This window comes from Cucumis sativus, chromosome 1, assembly GCF_000004075.3.
Source record: "Cucumis sativus cultivar 9930 chromosome 1, Cucumber_9930_V3, whole genome shotgun sequence".
Taxonomy (NCBI): domain Eukaryota; kingdom Viridiplantae; phylum Streptophyta; class Magnoliopsida; order Cucurbitales; family Cucurbitaceae; genus Cucumis; species Cucumis sativus.
Window position 1 is genome coordinate 16,093,957 of NC_026655.2, and position 24,814 is coordinate 16,118,770.

The 24,814-nt window shown below is 32.8% G+C and overlaps 3 protein-coding genes and 1 long non-coding RNA gene across 11 annotated transcripts; 1 reads left to right on the forward strand and 3 right to left on the reverse strand.

Annotated features, from left to right (window-relative positions):
* Positions 1 to 2,054: 2,054 nt before the first annotated feature.
* Positions 2,055 to 4,248, reverse strand: LOC101205597 (cinnamoyl-CoA reductase-like SNL6). Its single transcript, XM_011657707.2, has 6 exons — positions 3,843 to 4,248; positions 3,600 to 3,757; positions 3,322 to 3,510; positions 2,747 to 2,900; positions 2,473 to 2,665; positions 2,055 to 2,337 (listed from the first exon to the last, which is right to left on the reverse strand). The coding sequence occupies exons 1-6, from the start codon at positions 3,958 to 3,960 to the stop codon at positions 2,256 to 2,258; spliced, it is 894 nt and encodes a 297-aa protein (XP_011656009.1). The 5' UTR covers positions 3,961 to 4,248; the 3' UTR covers positions 2,055 to 2,255.
* A 3,286-nt stretch (positions 4,249 to 7,534) lies between these two features.
* Positions 7,535 to 14,682, reverse strand: LOC101204631 (5'-nucleotidase domain-containing protein DDB_G0275467). The gene is made up of 13 exons (XM_004146611.2): positions 14,411 to 14,682; positions 14,085 to 14,288; positions 13,848 to 13,984; positions 13,608 to 13,757; positions 12,648 to 12,749; positions 11,676 to 11,840; positions 11,399 to 11,509; positions 10,576 to 10,673; positions 10,040 to 10,163; positions 9,850 to 9,939; positions 8,887 to 8,931; positions 8,280 to 8,600; positions 7,535 to 8,010 (listed from the first exon to the last, which is right to left on the reverse strand). The coding sequence occupies exons 1-13, from the start codon at positions 14,502 to 14,504 to the stop codon at positions 7,981 to 7,983; spliced, it is 1,671 nt and encodes a 556-aa protein (XP_004146659.1). The 5' UTR covers positions 14,505 to 14,682; the 3' UTR covers positions 7,535 to 7,980.
* A 959-nt stretch (positions 14,683 to 15,641) lies between these two features.
* Positions 15,642 to 18,821, forward strand: LOC116402727. 8 transcript variants are annotated; one of them, XR_004215298.1, is made up of 7 exons: positions 15,642 to 15,898; positions 15,984 to 16,014; positions 16,221 to 16,291; positions 16,567 to 16,742; positions 16,989 to 17,067; positions 17,174 to 17,298; positions 17,838 to 18,821. It is a non-coding gene; the product is annotated as an uncharacterized LOC116402727 (long non-coding RNA). The 8 variants fall into 8 exon arrangements; XR_004215304.1 differs by having other exon boundaries at positions 15,643 to 15,898; positions 16,653 to 16,742; XR_004215296.1 differs by lacking the exon at positions 15,984 to 16,014.
* Positions 18,822 to 21,320: 2,499 nt separating this feature from the next.
* Positions 21,321 to 22,949, reverse strand: LOC101217921 (UDP-glucuronate 4-epimerase 1). Its single transcript, XM_011657718.2, has one exon. The coding sequence runs from the start codon at positions 22,864 to 22,866 to the stop codon at positions 21,568 to 21,570; it is 1,299 nt and encodes a 432-aa protein (XP_011656020.1). The 5' UTR covers positions 22,867 to 22,949; the 3' UTR covers positions 21,321 to 21,567.
* Positions 22,950 to 24,814: the final 1,865 nt, after the last annotated feature.

A 24,814-nucleotide genomic window follows, 5' to 3' on the forward strand; every position in this document is an offset into this window, starting at 1 on the left:
TTATAGTTTGTTATGTGGATGAAAATCAGTATAAACTAACTTGATGAAAAATTAACAGATGAACATTTTCTTTATGTCAGCAATGATGTGCCAGATTTGAAACTCTGCATCTTAAAAATGAAATACTTGACGCCTTGATTTGCAAGCTTAACATGCTAACATTTATTATCTTTTGATATATATAATACGCACAAAATGTTAAATTATTGAATAAAATTGATGGATCTGCAGCCAAGACGAAAATAGACCATTTTGCAGAAAATAAATAAACAAATAACTAAACGTGACGATTCAAAAAAGTGGACTATGAGGTATGCCATTTATTTTTGAGTTAAATACAATGTATTCTATTATTTTTCTTTCTTTTCCTCTTTGTCAAGAAGCTCTCTTACGTGTTTGGCCTATCTTCCAAATACATTTAATCATAGATTTAAGATGCTTTGGATAATTACATTAGCTTAAACTTTATGGTCAAATAGTGATTGAGGATAAATGAAACTATGGTTATATTATTATGTGACAGGAACTTTAGTTTATAATTTCAAACTCAACAAATATAGCAAGATGGATATTTAAATTTTGTGTTAAGAATTGTCGTTTTGTTGGGAATGGAAATTGGAAAAAATGTTGGGCACCATATATAAATGGGGCCGATAGGGTGGAGGAAATTTTTGCTCGTGAGAGGGTGACATAATCATATCTTTACTGATTCATATTTGTATTGGTATGTTTACTAAAGTAATTGAATCTGTTTTTATTAGAATGTCTAAGAAAAAGATGCTTTCATTTTTGTAATGAGTGCACAATTTCTTATCTCTTCCTATTTGTTTCGTTGCTGAATTTATATTATTTATATTTGTGTTCTTGAAGGTGTTTTTGGGGTTTAACTCTTTTGTCTCTTATTGTGAGGTTTTGGTGGTAAGTTTTAACCTCATCATTATACTTATAGAATAGAATTCTAACATTTTAGAAAATAATGTATTTTTCAATTTGATCATTTTCATAGAATGACTGTCTTTTTGAGAAATTTTTGTTTGCTCTCTATTTTCTTCTGTTTGATCTAGGATTGAACCCTCCGCACATTTTCTTTCCGATTATTTTTACTAATCTATAAAGCTTTATGTCAATAAAACTTTTGGATATGCCAATAAAACTAATCATTCTTGTTTTGAAACACATTTCAAGGAAGCAAATTAAAAGAGTAATAATGTAATTTGAGAAGAAGTCTCGAGTTTGGGGAAGCATACACTCTTCATTTACGAGTGAGTTGTTTTCGAGCCTTCATTGATGTTGCCTATTAGATAAAAAAAAACACTTATTAGTGAAGTTATTTTCATCAAGAACTTGTCCCTTTTGGAAATTCAACAGAAGCTTCACATCTTTTAAATAAGAGAATAATTATTGATATATAAGTGAGGACAACTATCCTATTCATGTGAGGTTTTTAGATGGTACCAAAAACAAAGGTTTGTTGTCCCTAACACCTCTCAAAACTTAGGTGTTCTTTGTGTTCATCTTTATGTTGTTCTCATAGTTTGATTCATTGTCTTTTTCTTCATGGTTATAATATTGTGTTTGATTTGCATTATTAGATTCAAGTTACTATTAATTGATAATAATAATCAGTTAAAGTTTTATAATAAAATTCTTTGTTTTCTAACCATCTTAAAATCCATTAATTTGTGTAGTTCAATTAGTTAAAAAGATATGCTATATTGACCGATTTAGAGCTACATATCATTAATGCTCAGTTATACTCATCAATTATGTCATTCTTTAAAGTTTAGTCAATCTATCGTACCACACGTATATCTTGTTTACATTAAACACATGTGGTAATATTTTTAGATTAGATTTTATTACGAGGTAAAAGTTGCACCACTATTCTATTCATCAATTCTAAGATAAACAAAGTCTAAAAGTAAAGATTCTAACCTTTATTAAAGTTTATAGTGTACTTTGCTAATTTTGTTAATTATTTTATTATATTTTCATCATCATTATCAATCATTATTATTTGTTTATATGTAGTCGAAGAAGATTTGAATTGTCAATTTTTAAAATGGTAACATTGATAATAGACATAAATAATGACTAATATGAATATGATGTCTCTCGTCAGCGTACACGCTAAATAGAAGTTTTTTTTTTCTTCATTATATTAAGTGCTAACAAAGATAGATACCAATAGAAGAAGAAAAAAAATGGAAAAAAAGTGGATCTTTTTTCCTAAAGTTATGAAATTTAGTATAGTATTAAGCAGTGCCTTCGATGAGTTTGTGCAATTTCCTAGTTCTGAGTCTCTCAGCAAAAGCTTCCCTTCCTTGAACTTCGTACCTACTCACCAACCAATAAACTTTTGAGTTTCAATTAATAAGTAAACAATAATAACATGCAAATGGCAAAGCAACAAATGAACTTAAAAAAGGCTGTGTTTTGGTTGTTCAAAAGGCTAATAATAGTGCTTTTTACCTTTGTGGGATAGATATCAATGGCCTCAATATATTCGCAAGTTTAACAGTTTCTTCCTCACTATTCACTATTTGATCGAAGCAGAAATATCTACCACCCGTCGACGAATCTTCCATTGCTCGAATATGAACATCCACCAAAAACTTCACATCAACCACAGCTAGAACCCCATTTTCATACATCTGAGCAGCTCCTGTTTCCCCTCAAATTTGCTTTGTCAAAACAAAAAGGATCCCATAATAGTACATATCTTTGGTAAAGCACTTTCACCTACCTTTAAGATATGAGATTGTTGAGCCTGAGTTCTCTTCTGCAACAGCAGGTCCAAGAACAAGTCCTGCGTTAATTGATACCATTTTTAGCCTTCGGTCCATTGCAAGAGCCCACGCTGCTTGCTCAGAAAGTGTCTTTGCTAAAGGATACCACAACTGGGAGATGATATAAAATAAAAAGGGTCATTTGAGCTGTGAAGAAAAAGCTTGATGTTATAAAGTAGAGATAAAAATAAGCATAAAAATGTCAAAAGCAAAGTATTAGATAGAATAATTCAGATCTCATTGGCTCAAAGATTTCATTTAATGCACTTCTCTAACCTCTATGGTCAAAATAATAAATAACGTTAATATATAACATATATGAAAATAGCTTAAGTTTTGGGTTGTCCCGAATGCAACTAGGACTTGGATCTTGGTACTTGATAGTTCGAAAGAAGATAACAGATAGAAAGCATTTCGGCATATGAATGGTAGTCAAATTGATTGAGAAGGCATCTGATATTTGAGGAGCTTCATGAAGAAATCCAAAATGATTAAGGGGAAAAGATGAGAAGATGGACTTGAAATTCCCAACCTTCATTTTCCTGCAAAATTCTTTATCACTCCAACATCTTTCATCCACATCTTTCTCAGAGAGGATATTCTCTCTCCACACAGCAGCAGTTAAGGAGGATGTGAAGACAATCTTTTCAACACTATCTGTCTGAGCACAAGCCTCGACGACATTAATTGTTCCTCTAACCTCCAAATCCACCATTTTTTCCTGCAAAAAAAAAAAAAAAAACACAAAACAACAATAACCCACAAATCCTAGATAATCTTTTAATTCCTTCTTTTTCTGTTTGGACTTACATCATACACATGGTGGGTGTCCATACAACAGAACAAACCAGAACACCCTTTCAAAGCAACAAGAATACTCTGATAATCCATGATATCTACAGAAAAAACCGCCAGCCCATTCTCCACTTCACCCATCTCTCTAATAGTCTTTTCAATCTCAGGCTTTCCTGTAAAAGATCAAGCCCACAAGTTTGAAATACAAACAGAGAATTAAGAAGCGGAAAAGAACAGAGGATAAAAGAAATGACTTGCCAGTGTTCTGGACGGCTGCATGAACTGGGTATCCTTTGTTTAGCAATCCTTTGGTGACCCAAAATCCGACGTAAGAGGAAGCGTCAAGAACGCAAAGAGTTGGCTTTGAATGATCCATTTTTGGGTGTCTCTGTTTCGTGTATTTCTGTGTTTGTGAGAAATGGGGATGATTTTATAGAGATGAGGAGATGTGTGGTGAAGTAATTGGCATGAAATGAAGGTGAAAATTTGGAGAAGTGGAAAGAAATGCAAATTTTGTCGACTGCTATGACATTGTTTCAAGGGGGGAAGTTTGTTATAGGTGCTCCTAAGAGGAATATGTAATCTATTAAATCATGTTTATACGGTGGAGAAAGTGGTTTTTCATTGAGATTTTTATTTACGGATAAAATACATTTTGGTCCATAAAGTTTTAAAACCCACGTTATGGCACTCTCCCTTTAAAAAGCGATTCTAAATGTTCTCTAAACACATTTTGTCATTAGTTGAATTGACGAAAGAATGGCATTAATTTGTTGATTGAACTACGGATGACAAGGAATTTTTAAATGAGTTGTCATTCATATTTTGTCTTTGTATTATTGTTTTATGACAGAGGTTTTCCATCTCTGGCCTTCGTATTTTTTCTATCCTTTCCACCTTCCTAAACCTCTCCTAAGCACCCTTTGGTGGCTACTAGGCATCGACTCTCAATATTTTCCATTCCCTTCTCTCAAGCATCCTTCGTATTTTAATCTTTAATTTGCTAAATAAGAGCCTTTTCATTTGCCACGCCTTATGTCTATTTCCAATAACATATTTGATTTGATTCTTCCTCAAATTGAGCTACTTACTTGGGGCTTTTGTTTCTGTGGTTGCTGCTGATGTTAATTGTTTATGTTGTTGAATTTTGTTTTTATCTTAAATATTGATTGTTGGATCTATATTGTTATACAGAAAAGTGCTAGTTTGATTTGAAATTAGTCTTGAAGCTGAGTTCTGTTATGATAAAATATGATTATGCTTCAGTATGTTCAAAAAATGATTTGATTTTGAGATTAGAAGGTGTAAGAGAGAAAGGAGAGGGAAGGGATGGAAGAAGAGGAAGGAGATGTGTGGAGGATATGCCTGCGAACTACGAAGGTAGAGAGTAGAGGAATGAGGGAAGGGGCCATGGAGGGAGGGACCCTAAATACTATCCTAAAACAATAATGTGAAAACAATATATTGTACCAACTCATTTAAAATTTCTTCTTCACCATAGTCCAAACATTTTTGGGTTAAGTAAGTTAAAAGACAAAATGTGTTTAGAGACCATTTAAAATCATTTTTGAAACGTAAGAGACTTCAAAAACCAAATAGACATTAAGCTTAAACTTAGGAACCAAAAGTGTATTTTATCATTTATTTATTTGTGTTTAAGACTCTAATTAACCATCAAACTTTTTCACATAAAACAAACTATTCCTTAAATAATATCAATAAAGAATAAAGAAGAAGTGAAAGAAAAAGAGGATAAAGAGGATAAAGAGGATAGTTGAGGGAAATAAGCAAGTATGTAACCAAATCTAAATACCAAATAATCTTGAACCATTGGTACATGATCATGTAAAATATCATTCAAGATTCTTTGGTTCCGATCATTTAGATTTTAATATCCAACCAAATCTAAAAAAATCGTGTATCGATATCATTATTTTCTCAAGATCTTTTATATTGGTTAGATTTGACTACAACCAAATCTAAAGTACCAATATTTCAACGATTTTTGTTTAAGATTGTGTACCAACATCTTCTATATTTGATACACGATTTTGAACTAAATAACACTATAAAAAAGACTTAATGAATGAAAACAAATATGATGATTTTAAAAAAAAAAAATAGCAAAGGAAGAAGAGAAAATCAGAAATATTTTTAAAAAAGAGCCAACTTGGTAGATTTTTTGGTTTTGTTACAAAAATATTATGTGTTCGGTTATATTTACAAATATTAATAAAAATAAAACTATAAATTATAAAATTCTTAAACAGGTAGATCACATGAATCATTACTGAGTCGAATTAAAATAGCGGTAAGAAATGTCAAATTGAACCAATCAACACACATGCTTCAATAAAAAGCATTATGTATATATATATTAAGAAGTAGCATGGATATTTGAAATACATTAGAATTGGTACTTTTTGGTGTTGTGAAAAATTAGTGGTTTGTTCATTGAACGGAAAAAAAGGGATGAAATATAGGGAATGAAGAAATGACAGGTGAGAAAGAGTGTGTTGCACTGAGAGGAAGCTGGTAGGGTTTAGGGTGAAGAACAAAGAAGATGATGATCACAAACAATAATGCTCAAAAATTAAAACAAAGATGGCATCCTCAGTTTTAGGCATTTAGGTAAAAGTCACCAAAAGCATTTGACTTTGTCTTTTTATTTTATGCATCCAACACTTTCACTTTTTTCTTCTCAAGTATATATTATTGTAGTTTAGCTAATCAAACATTGCACCAATTATGAGCCTATTTAACTACTTTTAAGACAAAAACAATATATATAGCATTATTGTAAAACATGAGGGAAAAATGAAAAGGGAGAGAAGAAAAAATCAGCAAGTGGAGAGGGAATTACAAAGTGGGGATGGATTTGGAGGAGAAATTGGGGGCACATGTGACTACCAATTTATAAAATTCAATTACAAGATAAGATTAAAAAGTAAAATTAAAGATTTTTTGTCTCTTAGATTTTGAGCTTTTAATTATTTTAAATTTAAACGGCCTTTACTCTTCAAGACGTCAATTTCAAATGAACATTGTTAAAGAGAATCTCTAGAGAGGAAAGGTATTCAAATTAAACCAATCTCTGGGTGTGGTTTATGTAGAATGCATAGGGAAACTTTGACCCATATGTTGTGAAAATGCCCAGTTATCATGTATCTATGGCCTCGTATCCTTGGCTACGTATATATATACGTATTCTTTGTGATGCAGAAAGATGTGGAGTAACTAAGACAATTAGTGCTAGATTCCAGAGGAGTGTTCGGTGCAGGAAACAAAGTCTGTATTTCATAGGCTCGGGAATGATTTTGAGTCCACCAGTCTCCTTATAAAGAAGCAAATGCATCACTATGTATATACTTATGACATATTAAGGGTGACTAATTGTTTGGAGGTGGTTAAACAGTTAAACAGTTAAACAAGCATGCTTCTTTAATTGTGAGGTTAACGTCATGACAGTTTTGGAAGATACTTTCGTTGTTCTCGTGGTGTTTTGATGCACACCTTTGTAGGAAAGGTTTTAGAAGAGAGTTTTATATATCTACAGTTCTCTCCACACCTCTAAGAAGAGAGTTTCATCTCCAGTTTTCTCTAGTTTACTTCCTATTTATCTCATGAAATAATATTAACATCAATAAAATTTTATCACTACTTACAGAGTGAGTGATTGCAATAAACAACACTTTAAAGAAAAATTCTATGAACGAGAGACCGTGTTGTGACACCTAACTCACCTAACTAGTTATATGTAATCTATGAGTGATATTTTGTTGCTAATAATCTATATGTATTTTTTTGGGTATTATGCTATATCTATTAATAGTTTGAGTGTAATAGCTATTGCAATGAGTGTGAGTAACTCCCATGAATAATATATTCTATCGTTAATAGACTAACGGATCATTTTTCTTCAATATTTCATCTCTCCACATGATTCAATATTATTCAATACATTGGCTGTTTTACATCTTATTGAAAGTTAATTGAATATATCCAGATACATTATTTCAAAGATCGAGGTAGTAAAAAAGCTATCCAACGTGATCAATTACACCTGCAAATCGTGTTTTAATGAAAAAGAAAAGCAGATTTATCTTTAATAAGAAGAGATGGCTACAGAATGAAACAAGAATGGAGATGACGAGGAAGGAAAATTCGTCAAGAATCAAATGATTGTAATATATGTATATAGCAGTGTCCAGCTCCGTCCTTGGTGGGGGAGGCCTGAAAGTGCCAATAAAAGAATGAAATTAAATGAACATTGATAAAGCTCAGTACTTGATCATCTACTGTGGCTACTACTCATATCGAGTCTTAACTCCGGGAACCTTTCTTTTTTCTTATTGCGCTTCCGCATGTTCTTTCTTTAGGCACTGCCTAACCAGCGCTATTGGTTTCTGAAAAGACTTGAAGGGACCTGCATCAAGCCATTTGTTTCCACAATTATGTAATGTTTGACTATCTCCAATACGAACAAGAATATATATATCAATGTAGAACAGTAGATAGAATCGCAATGAATGAAATCAATCTTGCCTCCCCGCAAAAAGAAAAACTATCTTATAATTTGGCACGTGTATGTCCGTAGTTATGTTTATGGCTAATTTTGCAGCTTAAATGTTTCATGATCAGTTAGACTTGAGAAGTGAAGAGAGCACAGTTCTCAAGGATTGAAGGTGTAATTACCTTCACATGATGTGGCATGATCTTGATATCAAAGGGTACGTGAAGCCATGCCTCAGGTGGATGGTATAAAAAATTATCTGCCTTGCTGGTATAAACATCTGCATATTGATGGATGTGATATGCGAAGGCAGATTCTTGGCCAGTATCCGTGAGAAAGGTTGCACCAAATGAGCTATTAAACATTTTCTTCATTGTATCTCGTGAATTCTGCCTCTCCTGGCCCAGTTCTTGCAACAAAGATTTATATACATCACTTCTCCGACTATTCCCCACGATGGCATGCAATTTACCGAGAAGTTCTTGGACTATATGGAATTTTGCCTGGCGAATGAAAGAATCAAGAAAGTTTTCAGCGTGAAGAAAAGAAGAAAAAATAAAGGATTAAAACGCCAATAACATGGTTGGGATGTAAACTTCCAAGAATAGAATACAGAACAAAGCTTAAACTGGTCATCAACACGAGAGAACTAAGAAGCTCGTAGATTTAAGAAATGACATGAATTCTTGACGTGAACTGCTGACATTGTGAAGAAAACTCTTTGCTTTGATGTACAAGTACCACAGCCAAAAAACGGTGTAATTGAAGTGCCTCACTAGCAGAATATACCTGTTCAAAACGGTAGGAATCCTCATTTTGTATACGTATTTCATTCTGCAATACAAACAAAAAATCAGAAAAGGGGTCATATTAAATGAATCTGAATAAAACTTTATGGGTGGAAGAAAAAAAATTGAAGATAACCAAGTTCAGTAAAGCTAACTGGTTATGGGCGTCAACTTTAGTCCCAAAACCTTCAATGTAGTGAATAATAAATAGTCTATGAGTTTTAAAATGTATATGATAGTTATATAATTTTTTAAGTTTTGATTTTGTGTCTGATAGGTACTTGAATTTCGAGAAGTGTCCTAATAAGTATCTGAATTTTATTTCGAGAAGCGTCCTAATAAGTATCTGAATTTTAATAAGTGTTAACAAGTGTATAAACTTTTAATGTTGTGTTTAAGAAATCCTTCCACTTTAAAGCAGTTTAAAAAAATCTCCTTGCTTTGAGATCAATCAAATATTCAAATTTCTACCCTGGAATTTTCACAAAAAAATAAAAAATAGTAGGTCAAACAAGACAAAAAGCTCAGTGACCCAATAAGATTTAATACAAAGTTGGAAGTTTTCGAGTATCTTTTGGGCTTGTTTGGGAGGTGGAATGTCGTCAAGATTACTGGAAATTTGAAGGGTGATGGAACGAGTGAGGAATCAAGGACGGAACAAAAATGGGATCGTGAAGTGTGAAAATGGTGGAAAAGAGAGTTGAGTTGAAAACGATGAGAATGAAATGAATTTGATATAACAATTTGAGCCCATAACACTCAATCCAAACATGAACAAAAACAACCCCCGAAGCTTATGGACGTATTAGACACACTATGAAAGTTTGAAAGTTTAGTGACTTAACTAATACTTAAAAGTTTAACCAATAGAGTCAATCATAGAAATTAGAAGAAAATGTCTTCTAAGACCAAAAGGTCAAATCTTGAAACTACACCCCTTGTTGCACCTAAAAATAATACATACCTCCAATTCATAGATGATAGCAGCAGTGCGCCAACCAGCTTTTGAAGGGCCTCTCAGATCGCTAAAAAGGTGATCCCCAAAGTATATAACCTAGTCAGAAGAAACAAATACATAATGCTCAGGCTATGGGATGTGAGAGCAATGTCATCCAGATAACAACAAAACATTGGCTTGCTTTTTATCAAACTACCTCAGGACCATTCCACTTGGTAATCTGAAGGAAAGACTTCAGGCATCCATGGTAATAAATTTTATTTGGAAGGAATGCATCCACCTTTGTAAAAGTCAAAGTGTCCTTTTCTGTGTCATAACAACTAATATTGATGTTTTAGAGAATAAGTAGAAAGAAAACAGTCAGTATCATATCTTCCATTTCTCTCTGGAAACATAGGAAAGTAAAACTCTTTACGCAAAAGACAGAGGAAAATATTGTAATAATAAATGTCTACATTATCGAATAGAGAAAATACACTAACAGTACAGAATTGCAACCATATTATCAATAAAGCTTAAAGTATTACCATTTGATGCATTTTTATCTTAGGTTTAGACCATTAAAATGTTTAAAAAATAACATCCACAAACACACAACATGGCAGGAAATATTCATTCAGTCTTGAAAACATTTTTCATTCATGATTATATAGATTGGTTATAAAAATGAAACGTATTTCTGACTGTAACTTTACACACGCAAGAACTTTAGAAAAGAACGACTATACTAACCGAAATGGATGCTCAGATGTGTAAAATTCTGGCTTATTAGCCTTAGCTATCACAACATCAAAGATTTCTCTCCAAGAATCCTTGAAACCCATAGAAGCCTGATAACAAGAGAAAACGTTTTATGTGCAAGATGATGATTACACCTTACTAAATTAATAAAAGTTATCATTATATTTTGAAGTTTGAAACTTCAGTGAAATAGTAAATGCCCAACGAAGATTCTCTCGATAAGACCCATTGAAAATAGATTCCCCTCCCAAATCCTATATGTAAACCAACATGCAATACTCTAGACTCATTAGTAGCGATTAAGCCAATTAGCTAGACTACATCAGAAAATTCCTTCGATCCTTCCAACCCTATTTCCCTCCTTAAACGCACTCTTACTCCAGCCCAATCAAATTTACAAATTGTTCTTTCTTTTTTTTTTTTTTAAGAAAAATCAAATCCTTATCCTACCACTGGATTTTTCTATAAGTATATTTATTGTTAGATATTGAACTAATTATACTGGCACCCTTGAATCAAAGACCCAACAAGTACTGAATAATTTGAATACATTAACTCAAGCTTGTCCATGGGCAGATAAAGTGGGTTTAGAGATTCTAGAGGTGGTATAAAAATAGGAGAATATTTTTTTAGATTAATGTTGAGAGAGAACTAAGCTCCTGAATGCATAGTAAGGTTTTGCTTTCTTCCAATATTCTCAAAGCCAAAAACAAATTCCATGGTTCCCATACAATATCAGATTATCACCATATAATTTAGGCTGTTTGGAAGTTGAAAGTCAATACACTACAATGATGGTAAAAGATTAGTTTACCTCCAACATATAACGCATTCCACCATCCACAAAGTAATATGGAGAGTTGGTCAGTAAAAACAGTTTCTTCCCCTTCTCCTTCAGCATTGTGAGTAAACGCAATAATCGCCCCTGTAATGTGCAGTCATCACACTTAGAAACAAGAACATAAAAACAAGATTGGAGTATGCAACTGAACAGATCATGCTTGAAAATATTTTCTATTCAATTAGAATCAATTGGGAAGTCAAATTTTACGATGGAAGTAAAAACAAGATCCATAACCAATCAGACTAACATTGTTGACAAGGTAGGCATGTGGGTCAGCTATTATTTCATTATGAGCTAGGCCACTTCGATGAACATACTGAATTGCTCGGTTCACATCTTGATAGACATAGCAAGCATCAAATTCCAGCTTTGCATCCACGAAATGTTGCACAACATCCGCAATAAGGCATGCCTATTAGCCATAAGAAAAAAAAAATTATATAAATATATGACTACACAGGAGAAAAGAAATATTGTCAGAGAACTATAAAACTAAGCAAGACTACAGATTGTGTACAATCACCAAAAAAGAACTCTTCTTTGAGAGTAGACCAATAATATAAACTTTCTAAATGTGAAACAAGATCTTTAACAAAAGTAAATAAACAGCAACAAAATGTTCAAGAGATACAAGCTCCCGAAGGGAATGGAAATAAAGGGGAAAAAAACTAAATTGGGACTATGAAGATGAGGAAGTAAGAAAAAACATACAATTATGTAGATGAGGAACACCATTTTAATCTGGCTAACTACAGAGCAGAGAAGATTGATTATAGAGGAAGTATGTAGATGAGGAGCACCATTTTAATCTGGCTAACTACATAGCAGAGAAGATTGATTATAGAGAAAGTAAGAAGAAATAATTATTCGAGCCAGCCAAAAGAAACAGTAGGGAGGAATCCAAGAACAAGAACTAGAAAACGAGACTCAAAATCACCTCAGTCTAAGAGGATTTACGCCATCCACTAAATTTGAGGAAGAAAAGGTTTCACATGGAAATTACTCGAGTATGCAATCTTTAACCCATTCAGAACTTAAATGTCTAACAACTAAAATTATCTGATCATTCAAGATAATTTATCTTATACTCTTTCTATGGCAAACTAAGAGATAACATTCATTACCCATGATTTCTTCAACAGTATATGTATACTTCTCATTGGTTCAGTTCATGAATGACATAACATAAAACTGTAACGGGGAAGAGAAACTGACAAACCTCACTGAAGCAAAAGAAATCCATCAGGCCAACAAGCCCACGAGCTTGGTCACGCCCAATATGCCGTGTGCCATATATCTCTTTGATTTCTTTCGGGCTCAACTGCATTGTGCGATTGAAAAGTAAAAAAACAAAATAATATAGAGCAACTATCATCTCTAGAACCTTTTGGTAAAAGTCCAAATTTCAATGAGAAAAATACGAGGGTATCCATAAAAATAAATAAATCCCACGAAAGGAAGCAACCCTATATTAAGGGGCCCCTCGTATTGTCTCTAGAACCTTATCATTTGATGTCCAGTTAGTGTGATGCCAATCTCAGTTAATGTAGTTATAAACTAAAGAATTAAAAGCATGCAAGAGGCAGTTCCTGTTCTATGAAATATTTTGATTTACAAGACAATTGCAATGAAAAAAGTATAAACAAATTAAAAAATAATACATAAATTAACAAAACAGGAAATGGATTGTTGCACAATAAGTTGACTCATATACTGGATGGATCAAAAATCACTTTTACTGAAAGAATGAGCATGGTTCAGCCTAAATCATACTAATACAATGGGAATGTTCTTTTTGATCTATTCTTCCTATTACTCTGTACTTTTCATTTCATTCCTGTGGCATGATTCTTGAAATAGCTCCATTCCACCCACCCCCTTTCCATTTTCAATATTTAAAGTTTATTCAGCCAAGGAAATCTTCTCCCTTCAAGTCATTAGTATTTAAATATTCTCCTTGTTAATAAATCTTCTTCAAATGAATCTACGCTGCTGTTTAGGAACAGCTAAGGTTGCAAGTAATAGCATGGATCTGGTTTAACCTTCTCTGCAGAACTTAAGGCCAGGGTATTGCACAGATCCAGCAAGATCAATAACATCCACAAGGTATATATTGGAATAATTTCTGTTAGAAGGATTGACAACTTTAGATTAATATATTGGTAGTACCAAGACTTACCTTCCGTCGACCAAAGTAGCAACCATCCGGCTCAATAGAACCAAAAAAATCTAACTTCAAGAGGCAACCTTTAAGTTTATCATAGTAAAGGCCTCTAATGGGGAAGGTAGGATCGTACTTGAACTTCATGCAAGATTCAGGATATCTCAACTGAAAGAATCAAATAAACTATAAGCAACGAGGAAAAAAAAGTTGATGTTACAAAATATACAAGAAATGGAAATGGAGACATAGACTAACCTCATTAACCAAATGTTCTTTGGCAAGATCATAAATCAAGCTCTGTAAATTGGCCGAGTAGTGCGCAAGAGTGTAATCGTAGTCAAAACCATACACCTGAATGTTGTCTAAGCTCAAATTTTTATTCACATAGATGCCTAGAGAATAATAACATTAAGAAGAGAAAATTAATGAAGGCATGGTAAGGATGCCAAATTCAAACATCAGAAGCATCGAGAAAAAACAAGTAAAGAAAACCTTCAGGATTCAATTTCGGCATTGCCCTGAGCGCCTGAGGAATCTTGAGGAAGCTAAGTTTAGCAGCGTCAAATTCGTGACGGATCTTTTGAATTTCCTCACAATCATGTTCCACCTCAGCTCCCGTAGTGTAGTCCTCGAATTTCAAGGATTCTTGTTGGATAGATGAAAGTAGGGTATGGGTTCTAAAACCTCTGCTAAACCCTAAAGAAGAGAGAATTGTCAAACGAAATGGAAATTGATGTATATAACCAGTAGGTTTGGCGGAAACAGGTAGAGAATAAGGGAGAAATGGATGGAAATCAAAAGGAAGAAAGAAGGCATACCATGTGGAGCTGCAGAGGCAAAGTTGGTTGAATAGAGCCGGGAAAATGAGTTAATGGAAAAAGGAAGAGCACGAAACTTGTGAAAAGAGGCCATGAGAGTAAGTTGTTTGGCCTCACCAATGCATAAGAAAAGCAAAGATTGGAATCTGCTTCGTGTTGCTTGAATGGAGGTATCCGCTGATGAAAGCAGACGATGGGAGAATGGAGAGAGATGAAAAGAACTGGCGAAGGCCAGTTTATGTAAATAGCCGCCAAATTGAACTATCGAATGCCGCCCTTTGTAACCGATCTCCCACCTTTTCTTTAATTAATAAAACCAATCATTTTGTTCCGTAACTTTTTTTTTTTTTCCTTTCAACTAACAAATTAGGAAAAGAAAAACAAAATTTAATAAAATTTTTATAAATATTTTGAGTACTTTTATCTATTTTCAATCAAATTTATTAAACAAAATATCTAAATATATTGGTTGTTTTTTTGTATACAAATTAACTCAGCCCCTAGTTGTGTTTTATATAAACATATACATAGAAGAATTGACAACATGTATTAATTAAACACTTACATACGTAGTCAACTTTCCATGTAGGTTGAAAAATAACAAACATATTTTATGCCCAAAAGGAGCACATGCATGCCCCTTCAAATCATCGGTTTTGAACATATGTACTATGCATATATTTTGGTCAAATTTTTATATTATGCACATCTTTGTTCATCCGCAAGAATGACACACTCATGGCTTAACTTACTATTTTGGGTTTAATTCTATTCCACCCTTTTGTTATTAATATACTTATTTTAGATATTATATATTAATATATTTCTAAAGCTTTATTGATGAATGTTAAATTGGTACCAAGTCCATAAATTCTTAATTCGTTATCTTTTACGATATACTAAATTTTTAATATGGTGTCTAATAAGTTTTTAACAAATGTATAAAAGAATCTACAAACTTTTATGTTTAGCCACTAGAAGAAAACACCCCTACAATGACAGTTATATATCTCAAAAAATGAATGGAAGAAAAAAAAACTGTCACGAAATATAAAATTTTGCGTTTTTGGCGGGAAAAGACGGAAATTTTCGGAAAACACTTTTCGCGACAGTTATTAACTGTCATAGAATGTTAGGGTTAAAAATTTTATTATTTTATATTTAAAAAATTAAAATTACATATTTATATTTAAAAAAAAACCCAAATTCCCCAAATTCTTCCTCCCATCCGCGTGCCCTAACTTTCCCCCAAATTTTCCCCAATTTCTTCCTCCCCTCCGCGTGAAGTCCCGTCGGCTTTCTCCCATTTCTGACCGTCTGAAGTCCCGTCGCCACCACCAATCCCCTCCTGCCCGTCCGTCGAAACCTTCTCCACCAACCCGTCGCCACCACCAACCCGTCGCCACCACCCCCGTCTTCTCCAAACCTCTTCAATCAACCCGAAGCAACAAAATCGTGGGCGTCGGTCGTCACCCCTCCCCTCTGCCGGTAAGCTTCTCTTCCTTATCTCTTTCTTTCTCTCTCTCTCTATGAAGTTCTTCGTTGTCTCCATTGGATTGTTTCTTGATTTCAGTTTATCCCAATTTCATTGGATTGTTTCGCCGGTAAGATCTTATCCCAATTTCTCATTTCCAAAAGAGATGTCATGGCTAGTGCCGATTTCTTTGCAATCTTTCAAATTATTTTCTTTGTTTTCAAGAATTTGTGTAGGTTGGTGATGAAACATTTTGGTAGCTTACAATGTGTTTGATGAAATGCCTCAATGAAGCATTTGGTTGATTTTTGATTGATTTTTGTTTGTTCGAATTAGGAAATCAAGGCCAAAGGAGATGTCATGGCTATGGGCTGAAGCTTTGAGAAAAAAAGAATGAAAAATGAAATGTGAGATCTTAAACTTTGTACTTTGCCTTAAGTTGTGTCAAACTAGTCAATAAAGTAACTTAACTACCAATTTGCCTTAAGTGCCGGGTTGTTGGGATTTGTTTGCTGTAATTTGTCTAGGATTATGTGTGTTTGTGATGTGTTGTTAGTGAGTATGTTGAATTTTGTGTTCGAGCTTCCAGATGTGAAGTATATAAAATGTTATTTGTAATTGTTTTAAACTTGAAACGCCTTTGATATTTGTTATTCTCTTGTGTCATACGATTATGTTTCAGGACATCTACTGATTAAAATCATGAGACCTCATGCATACGTGTATACGCATAGTTATTATATTTAAAAGTTATGATTTTGTAAGAAGGATAACAAGGTGGAGTCGAGGTCCAGCAAGGGTGCAACACTGAATGAGCTGGTTGAGCTCAAAGGTTGTTCTTCCAGCCTATTTTTCGAGGTTAGAACCTTTTCATTGCACTGTCGTAATCTGGAATTTTTAAGGTACAATGTTTTCTAATTTTTATTTTTAATTAGATATAGGATGATAACATTTTGGTTTTATTCTTGTGGTGTATAACTTATAAGGATGTTTTAACTATCCTTTTGCTTTTCATTATATTACTTTCCTATATGGCCTTCTCATCATGTTTGTACATTGCGATCATATTTTTCCACTCATTGATATTTTTTTCTCTAATTCCAGTGCAGAAAACATAAAGATCTTTATCTATGTATGGCAAAGTGCCCTAGTGGGCCATCTGTGAAGTTTTTAGTTAATGCCAGTAATTTTAACTTGTATTCAAATTTTATTACTGGGTTACTAAAATTTTATTTGATTTCTTTATTAAATGAAGTTTTCTTACTTGTCCATTTTTTTTTTGCTTTCAGTGCATACAATGGAAGAATTGAAGCTTACAGGGAACCATCTGAAAGGTTCCCGTCCAATTTTGACATTTTCATCAAATTTTGATAAAGATGTCCACTAGAAACTTCTGAAGGAAATGATTATTCAGGTACCAATGGCAAAGTTTTGTCTTTAACAATTAATTTTTGAATGTTGAAATGATTTTTCATTCTTACTCGTGGATCAATGTATGAGGCAAATGTCAATTTCCTTGTCTTTCTTCATTAAACGCATTTTTTGCTCATTTCCTTGCTCCTTCAATCCAAAGCTAACATCGTATTGAATTGATAAAATAGTCTGCATGACTGTAGTCGAAGTAGCTTCTTTCAGTTTTTTCTTATGGAAAGAAAAATAAAAGATATTCGTAATGCACTTCTTTCATGTAATATCATGGCATTAGAATAAGGTTAATGAATACTTGTGCCCATTCTAAAATGCCAGTGCCTCACCACTATTATTCTCTTTTCATGCTGCCTTTATTAATTTCTGATTTCACATATGCATATTTACTATGTTGTGAAAAGTATGTAGATCCTTGCTGCTTCTCCAAATAATGCATTTTTTAAAACGATTGCTATTAACTCTTGTTTTACATGACATACTTTTATCTCACCAATGTGTTTTTCTCTCATTTTTGGAACTCCTAAGGAGCATCGACATTCTAAACCGTACCATGATCATGTATTTGTTTTCTCTATTGTTGATGACCATATCTGGTTCCGGAATTACCAGGTATGCTTTATTTATTTCCTACTTGCTACAGAATTTAATACTAACCATGATCATGCTTTATTTATAACCATCACTCCGTTAGCAACACCACCTGAGGAACAATGCGTGTTTTTAGTGAAGTACGTTAAGGTATATATGGATAAATGTCAGAAGTGTCGTTCTTAAGATATGAGGCATACAATCGTCATTAGGAAAGGAATTTGGCATGGCAAAAAATTAATTGATTTGAAGAGTTTGAGATTAAGCAGATTTTGGGGAATAGTTTTTAGGAGTCCTAGTTGGGGATCTTGCTATTTTTCTTTCTTATGTCAATGATTTCATTGTTTTTCTAGTTCACTGTATACATTTCCATATAATTGATTGTTATCCTTTAAACTTACATGTTCAATTTTCCATCAACTGTTGGTATGAGAACCCACTTTATGTATCGCCAAACCAGGTTAGATTGATTGTCCAACTTTTTGATCATTTGGAATTACACTTCTTCACACTATTATTTAATGAACGTTTGCCTAATGTAGTCCTCACGTGCTTCTTTTCATTTCATGGAATCAAGTGTTGAAGTTCTTGTTTGTGTTCTGTATTTTGTTGAGACATTGATTTAGTTACTCATTGACTGTACGTATGTGTTATGGATACTTATATTCATGTTGTCTTTGTAGGTTCAACTGGAGTCGACAACTTCATGAGTTTTCTTTCAAAGAACATTTCCAGAGACGAACATTCTCGGTTGGTCGTTTATGCTTCTGCAGAAAATCTTGTTAGATGTATTCTAATGCTATTTAAAATATTTTTTGATTAAGGGCTAGTATTTCGTACATGTGGATTATTGAAACTTGTATTAAGATGTACAAATATTATAAATTGTATTATAGTGTATATATATTAAAGTGTTGGCTATTTTTTTGTACATTGGTGTGAAACTTGTATAATTTCAAATTTGTCATTCTCAGCTACATTATTGTCATTCTAATGGTTCGCGTAATGGTGGAGTTGCAATATATTTGACTGGAAAAAAATGTCGTCACTAGCAAAACAATGACATTAATGTTATCGAAAAACTGTCACGATTGCACAATCGTTGACTGGAAAAAAATGTCGTCAATAACTAAACAATGACATTTTTACAAAAAAAAAACTGTCGCGAAAAACATATTCATGACAATTAATACATGTCACAATAATAGAATTCGTGACAATTATTTAACTGTCGTTAATAAAGAAATGATGATAGTTATTGAATGTCATAAAATAGATTATGACAGTTATTGAATGTCGTTGAATGTTGATTAACGACATTTATTTCATGTCATAAAATAACCTATTGCGACAGTTTTCAAAAACTGTCGTCGAAGGCCTTTCATGACTCCCGCTTCTATGACTGAAAATAACTGTCGCGAAATCCGTTCGCGACAGTAAATAACTGTCGTCGTAGACCACTTTTGTACTAGTGAGCGGCAACTATCTCTTGTCAAAATAGAAAGACTGACAACTCTATTAATTAAGATTAATATTGTTCAATGCTTGTTTTCTTCTTTGCTATTTTTTGTTCTTTTATCGTTGTATTTAACGTTCAAACTAGTCTTTTCAAGTGCGTAGAGTCTTGAATGAGAGTTTTGAAGAGAGCTCCGAATAATTGAGATGCATGCATTAAGATACAAACGCTTTCTATTGTTGTGTTCTTCACCATGTGACACATGATGGAAAGAGTTTATAGTCATAAACATAATTAATAAAATAAAATAAAAATAATTAGACATAGAAATAAACAGATCTTTATGAGGTAAATATTACCAACTAGGAAGTTCATGATGCTTTATAATAATGTATAGATCACCATCAAAACCAAAAAGTCCAACCTTAGTTAACTTTGTTCTTACAACCAAAATTAAAATGTATACATATTAGAAGAAATATTAAGGGTTTCTTTCTCACCAAATAAATTTAAAAATTGAGCTAATAGCATAAATTATTTCCTTTTGTAAAAATGACATAAGAAAAAAACAAAAACAAACATACCCAACTTCTTCAATAGGTCTAATAAACACGTGATATATATATTCAATAACTCACTTGATAAATTATTAATATATACACTATATGACACTGTTGATATCCATTTTCATATACTTAATACATATGTAATATGCATTTGATATACTTAATATTGTTCTAATATGCACATATTACTCTTGATATACAAAAAAAATTGAATTTATGATGAAAAGATTTTGAACTATTGTTAGTCTATTAAGAAAAGAAAAATGTATATTTATTGTAAAAATATAAACCACAAACACATATTATTATAACTAAAACTAAACTAATGTACACACCGAACATAAACTATTATAACCTAAACTATAATAACTTAAAAATTATAGTAAGTCACTTCAAACATCACTAAAAAAAGTGTTTTCACGTTTTTTAAATATTCATGTTTTAATTTTATTAAAGGGAATAGACAATTCAAATATTTTAGAAAAAAAGTTATATTAAGTCATTAAATAACCTTGAAATGTTTTAAAAATAAGTAATATAAACCTCACATTATGTAGTTCTTTTTTATATAAAAAGAATTAATTATTTAAAAAATCATTATAATTTTTAATGATATAAATAAACGTTAGTTTATCTAGCTACTATATAATAGGTTGATTTCGAGTCAAGAAATATAATTTTTTTAAAGAATAAATAATAAAATATATTTTGATATGTCAATTTCGATCTATATTAATTTCGATAATAGATCAAAGGTTAGCATGATGTTTATAACTTTATCAAACAAGAGAATCACTTCTCTACTTATATATATATGTCTTGATGTTGTTACTTCCGTACTTCTTTAAAACAAAATTTACATAAGATCACCAAGTACGAACTTGAGAAACAATTTAAGTAGAAAATTTTTCTCAAATCAATAATTTCTCTTCCACATACATTTTTTTGCACGATAAACAATTTGTTTGCGCGCATGTTTTGTATGTTCTAAAACTAGTTACTTTCTTTGTATTTTGAAAACATTAGACTACAAAAACTAATAATGAGAATGGAACCTAAATCCTCTCTACAAAAAAATGTAAAGTAATTATATACATTGGTTTGTATGATGTAGATTTAAATGAAGCAAGTATGATTGACATCTTTTAAAACAAAAATAAAATTGCCACTGCATTGTAATATTGTGTTTGACAATGTTTTATTCTTTTATTTATAAAGAGATCATTTATTTTAATTGACATAAATAGAAGGTGAGTTTATTATTTGATGCCTAAGTAGAATATTCCACTGACATAACTATTTAAGTAAATAAATAATTTAGGGTAAATAAAGTATTTTCTTATAAAACAGTAAAAAGCAATAATAATAATAAAAATAAAAATTGAGGCAAATAAAAGGGATTCCCAAAAAAATTGAATTTGGAATTGAATTTGTACAAAATGATTATCATACAACAAATAGTACATCTCCTCCACTTCACTTCACGGATTTGCTTTTCATTATTTTCCGTGTTTTCCTTTCACATTTTCTTTCCCGGATTAAGAGCGGTAATAAAACAGCCCTAAAGATAAATGTATATATATATGTTAAAGAAAAAAAATACAGTAAACAACAAAAAATATATTTGTTAATGAAACGGCGTCGCTTAATTTACAGGCGTCCCGTGTTCGTAGCCGTAGTAAGATAAATACCATCGAACGAATTTCTTCAACCCGGTTCGCAAATCGGTCGTCGGTTTATACCCGAATTCAATCCGGGCTGAACTTATATTCGCATGCGTGAACGGAACGTCGCCGTTTCCGGGCATATCCACAATGTTCTTCTTCGCCTCCGTTTTCAAATGCTCCTCTAGAATATTCACCAGCGCCGGCACTGTCACCGGCGACGTATTCCCCAAATTGAAGATTCGATACGGTGCTGACCCTTTCTTTTTCCCACCTGATCCGGTACTTTTTCCCGATGTATCAAGCGATCCCAAACACCCTTTCACAATATCATCAATGTAAGTAAAATCCCTAGCCAAATCCACCTCATTCTTCCCTCGATAAACTGTAATCGGCTTGCCCTGAAGAATATTCCTGGTAAACGAAAAATATGCCATGTCCGGTCTTCCCCATGGGCCATAAACAGTAAAGAATCTTAAACCAGTAATAGACAATCCATAGATGTGATTATAAGTATGAGTAATTTCCTCGCCGGCTTTTTTAGTAGCAGCGTAGAGACTCGCGGGTTGGTCAGTACGATCCAATTCGGAGAAAGGGACTTTCTCGTTGAGACCATAAACAGAGCTTGAGGAAGCCCAAACAATAGAAGGTTGAGGGTTGGCCGATTTACAAGCCTCGAGAAGAGTAACGAGACCTGCAATGTTGCTATGAACATAAGAATGAGGATTCTCCATTGCGTACCTGACACCAGCTTGGGCAGCTAAATGCATGACGTGAGTAAAAGCGACAATGTCGAAAAGCTTATCGAGTAATCGGGCATCGTTGATATCGCCTTCAATGACGAAGACACCATGGCGGTTAACAAGCGCCTTACGAGCTTTTTTAAGGGAAGGATCGTAGTAATTATTGAAATTATCAAGTCCAACAACGCCATCACCACGACGTTTGAGTGCTAAAGAAACGTGGGTCCCAACGAAACCGGAAGCACCGGTGACGAGTACAGACATACCACCGGAACGGGTGATCTCGGCGGATGTACGGACTTGTTTCTCCCATTGGAGACCGCCCCAAGAGGCGGAGAGATAGCGGGTACCGGAATCGACGAAGCTTTGGAAGCTGAGATAGGAGACGGTGAGAGCGATTAAGAAAAGAGCCCATAAGAACATGGTGCTGGTTGAAGCGAAGAAACGGTAGAATTGACGGTTGATCCCATAGCTTCTTTGTTCGATTTTGAATTTACCAGGGGTGGAAGGGAAGAGTTCTTCATCCAATGTTGGCATTGCTTACGAATTTTTTCTTTTAATTTTTTTAAAATTTTAATTTAAAAAAGAAAAACCGATGGGGAAATTCGAAAGAAAAGAAAAGAAAAGGAAAAAGAAAAGGGTCAACAAACAGGAGGAGAAAAAAATGGAAGAATAATAAACGGATGGAAATGCTAATTAAAGGTAATGGTAAAGAAAAGGGTTATATTTATAGGGATTGAATGATGTGGATCATTCCGCGTCAAGGCGTTCAGGCCTCTCACGATTAGGCTGGCCGGTGGAGGACAAGATTGATTAAGAAACTCATTTTTTTTTAATTCTTTTTCTTTTAATTTTTTTTTATTATAGATTGAGAATTGGTCTGCCATTCAAATTTAAGAAACAAAAAACACATATTATTATCAAACCTATTTAAATTATAATTGATAAGATAAAATTAAAATTTGAAATTAACCAAGTTTATTGCCGGTCTTGGACTGCACAAGAGAGAGATGCAAGATGAGATGAGATGAGTGATTCTAGGAACTACCAAATGGATTTCCTCAATTTAAAAATAGAAATAATACTACACATAGTATCCATTCATTCATTATTGTAATTAAAATATTAGCAATTTTATTAATATTAGTGGCGATACAAGTAAGAGGGTGTCCTGTGACATCAATTCGTTTATTTGTGTGTTTGTAACATATATAATTTAATTTAAAGTTATGGGGGAAAGGAAATTAGGAAAATGTAAATGTGGGATATAGACTATAGATATAAGATAGAGGGAGTGGAGGGGTTGGGCTAAAGCATTGAATTCCTAGGGTTGCTCCATTATTGGTGTGTGTTTGTGAATGACAGTTTTTTTTTTTTGGTAGAGTATAAATTGAATTGAATAACAATGAATAAGAAAGAGATTTGGGCTTGACTACTCTGAAGTCTGTACAGCTCACCGACCCCATGATGCTATTTTACCGCAATTCCGTCCTTCCATATTTTTCTTAATATTAAAATCAAATTTAAAATTTCACTTCCTAAACAAATAACAGATTAAGAAACTTACCTTGAACAAAAATTTTCTCACAAAATCAAACAAATCTTAACCTATTATGCTTGATTTAGTAAATGTTCAAATAAACTTTGTTTGTCGATGAGCAAAAATCAATCGATTTAACTCTTTGAAATACTTTTTGAGAACTCTTAATTTGGACCTTTTTCAAATCAACACTAGATTTATTCATTTTTTTTTATCTATCATGCTTACTCTAGCATGTGTTAGAAGTGAGACGAGACCATTTGATTGTTTCAAAATGTATATTTGATTAAAGGGGTAGATGATGATATGTTAATATTATTTATAGAGAAATGAAATGATAGAAAAGGGTGAATGTCAGGGTATAGATAATATTAAGAAATGGTATTATATATAGTTTTGATGAAGAAGGTGTTGAGCACATGTGAAAGAGTGGGGTAGTGAGCAGTGGGTGGTGGGAGGAATGGGGATCCTTCTACTTTACGTAATATCATTCGGGAAAATACAATGCATTCCGACGTTATCTACTTTTATGCCTCATATCAAATTATTCCACGATTTTTCTAATAATTTTTTTCCATTTTTCTTTCCTAAACTACTATTGTAATATTATTTTTACATCCCCTACTCAAGAATATGCATTCAAATATTGAGTGGAGTGGGTTATGACGTGTGATCTGCCTTCAATTATTTTAATTTCTTTTCTTATTCCTTCTCCAAATTAAGGTGCATGTCTGTCTTATTTTATTTATAAAGATTGTTTCTTCTTTTCTAACTTAAAACATTGCCAACCTAGCTAATACAGGTTAGAGTTTGTTTGAAGATCAATTAGAGGAATATTTGAAATACGTAAAAAAAAAAAAAAAATTTGAAGACATAACGTAAAATATTAAACTACAATCGTATTAATTATAATTAAAATCAATTTGTTACCAAACATGGAATGGA

Coding starts and splice junctions, on each gene's coding strand:
- LOC101204631 (XM_004146611.2), bottom strand. CDS start 14,504: ATGGCCTCTTTTCACAAGTTTCGTGCTCTTCCTTTTTCCATTAACTCA. Junction 11,841..12,647: donor ATTTCTTTTGCTTCAGTGAG/GTTTGTCAGTTT, acceptor TATGGCTAATAG/GCATGCCTTATTGCGGATGT. Junction 11,510..11,675: donor ATGCCTACCTTGTCAACAAT/GTTAGTCTGATT, acceptor TGCACATTACAG/GGGCGATTATTGCGTTTACT.
- LOC101205597 (XM_011657707.2), bottom strand. CDS start 3,960: ATGGATCATTCAAAGCCAACTCTTTGCGTTCTTGACGCTTCCTCTTAC. Junction 2,901..3,321: donor AATTTTGCAGGAAAATGAAG/GTTGGGAATTTC, acceptor ATCATCTCCCAG/TTGTGGTATCCTTTAGCAAA. Junction 2,338..2,472: donor TTGATATCTATCCCACAAAG/GTAAAAAGCACT, acceptor GTTGGTGAGTAG/GTACGAAGTTCAAGGAAGGG.
- LOC101217921 (XM_011657718.2), bottom strand. CDS start 22,866: ATGCCAACATTGGATGAAGAACTCTTCCCTTCCACCCCTGGTAAATTC.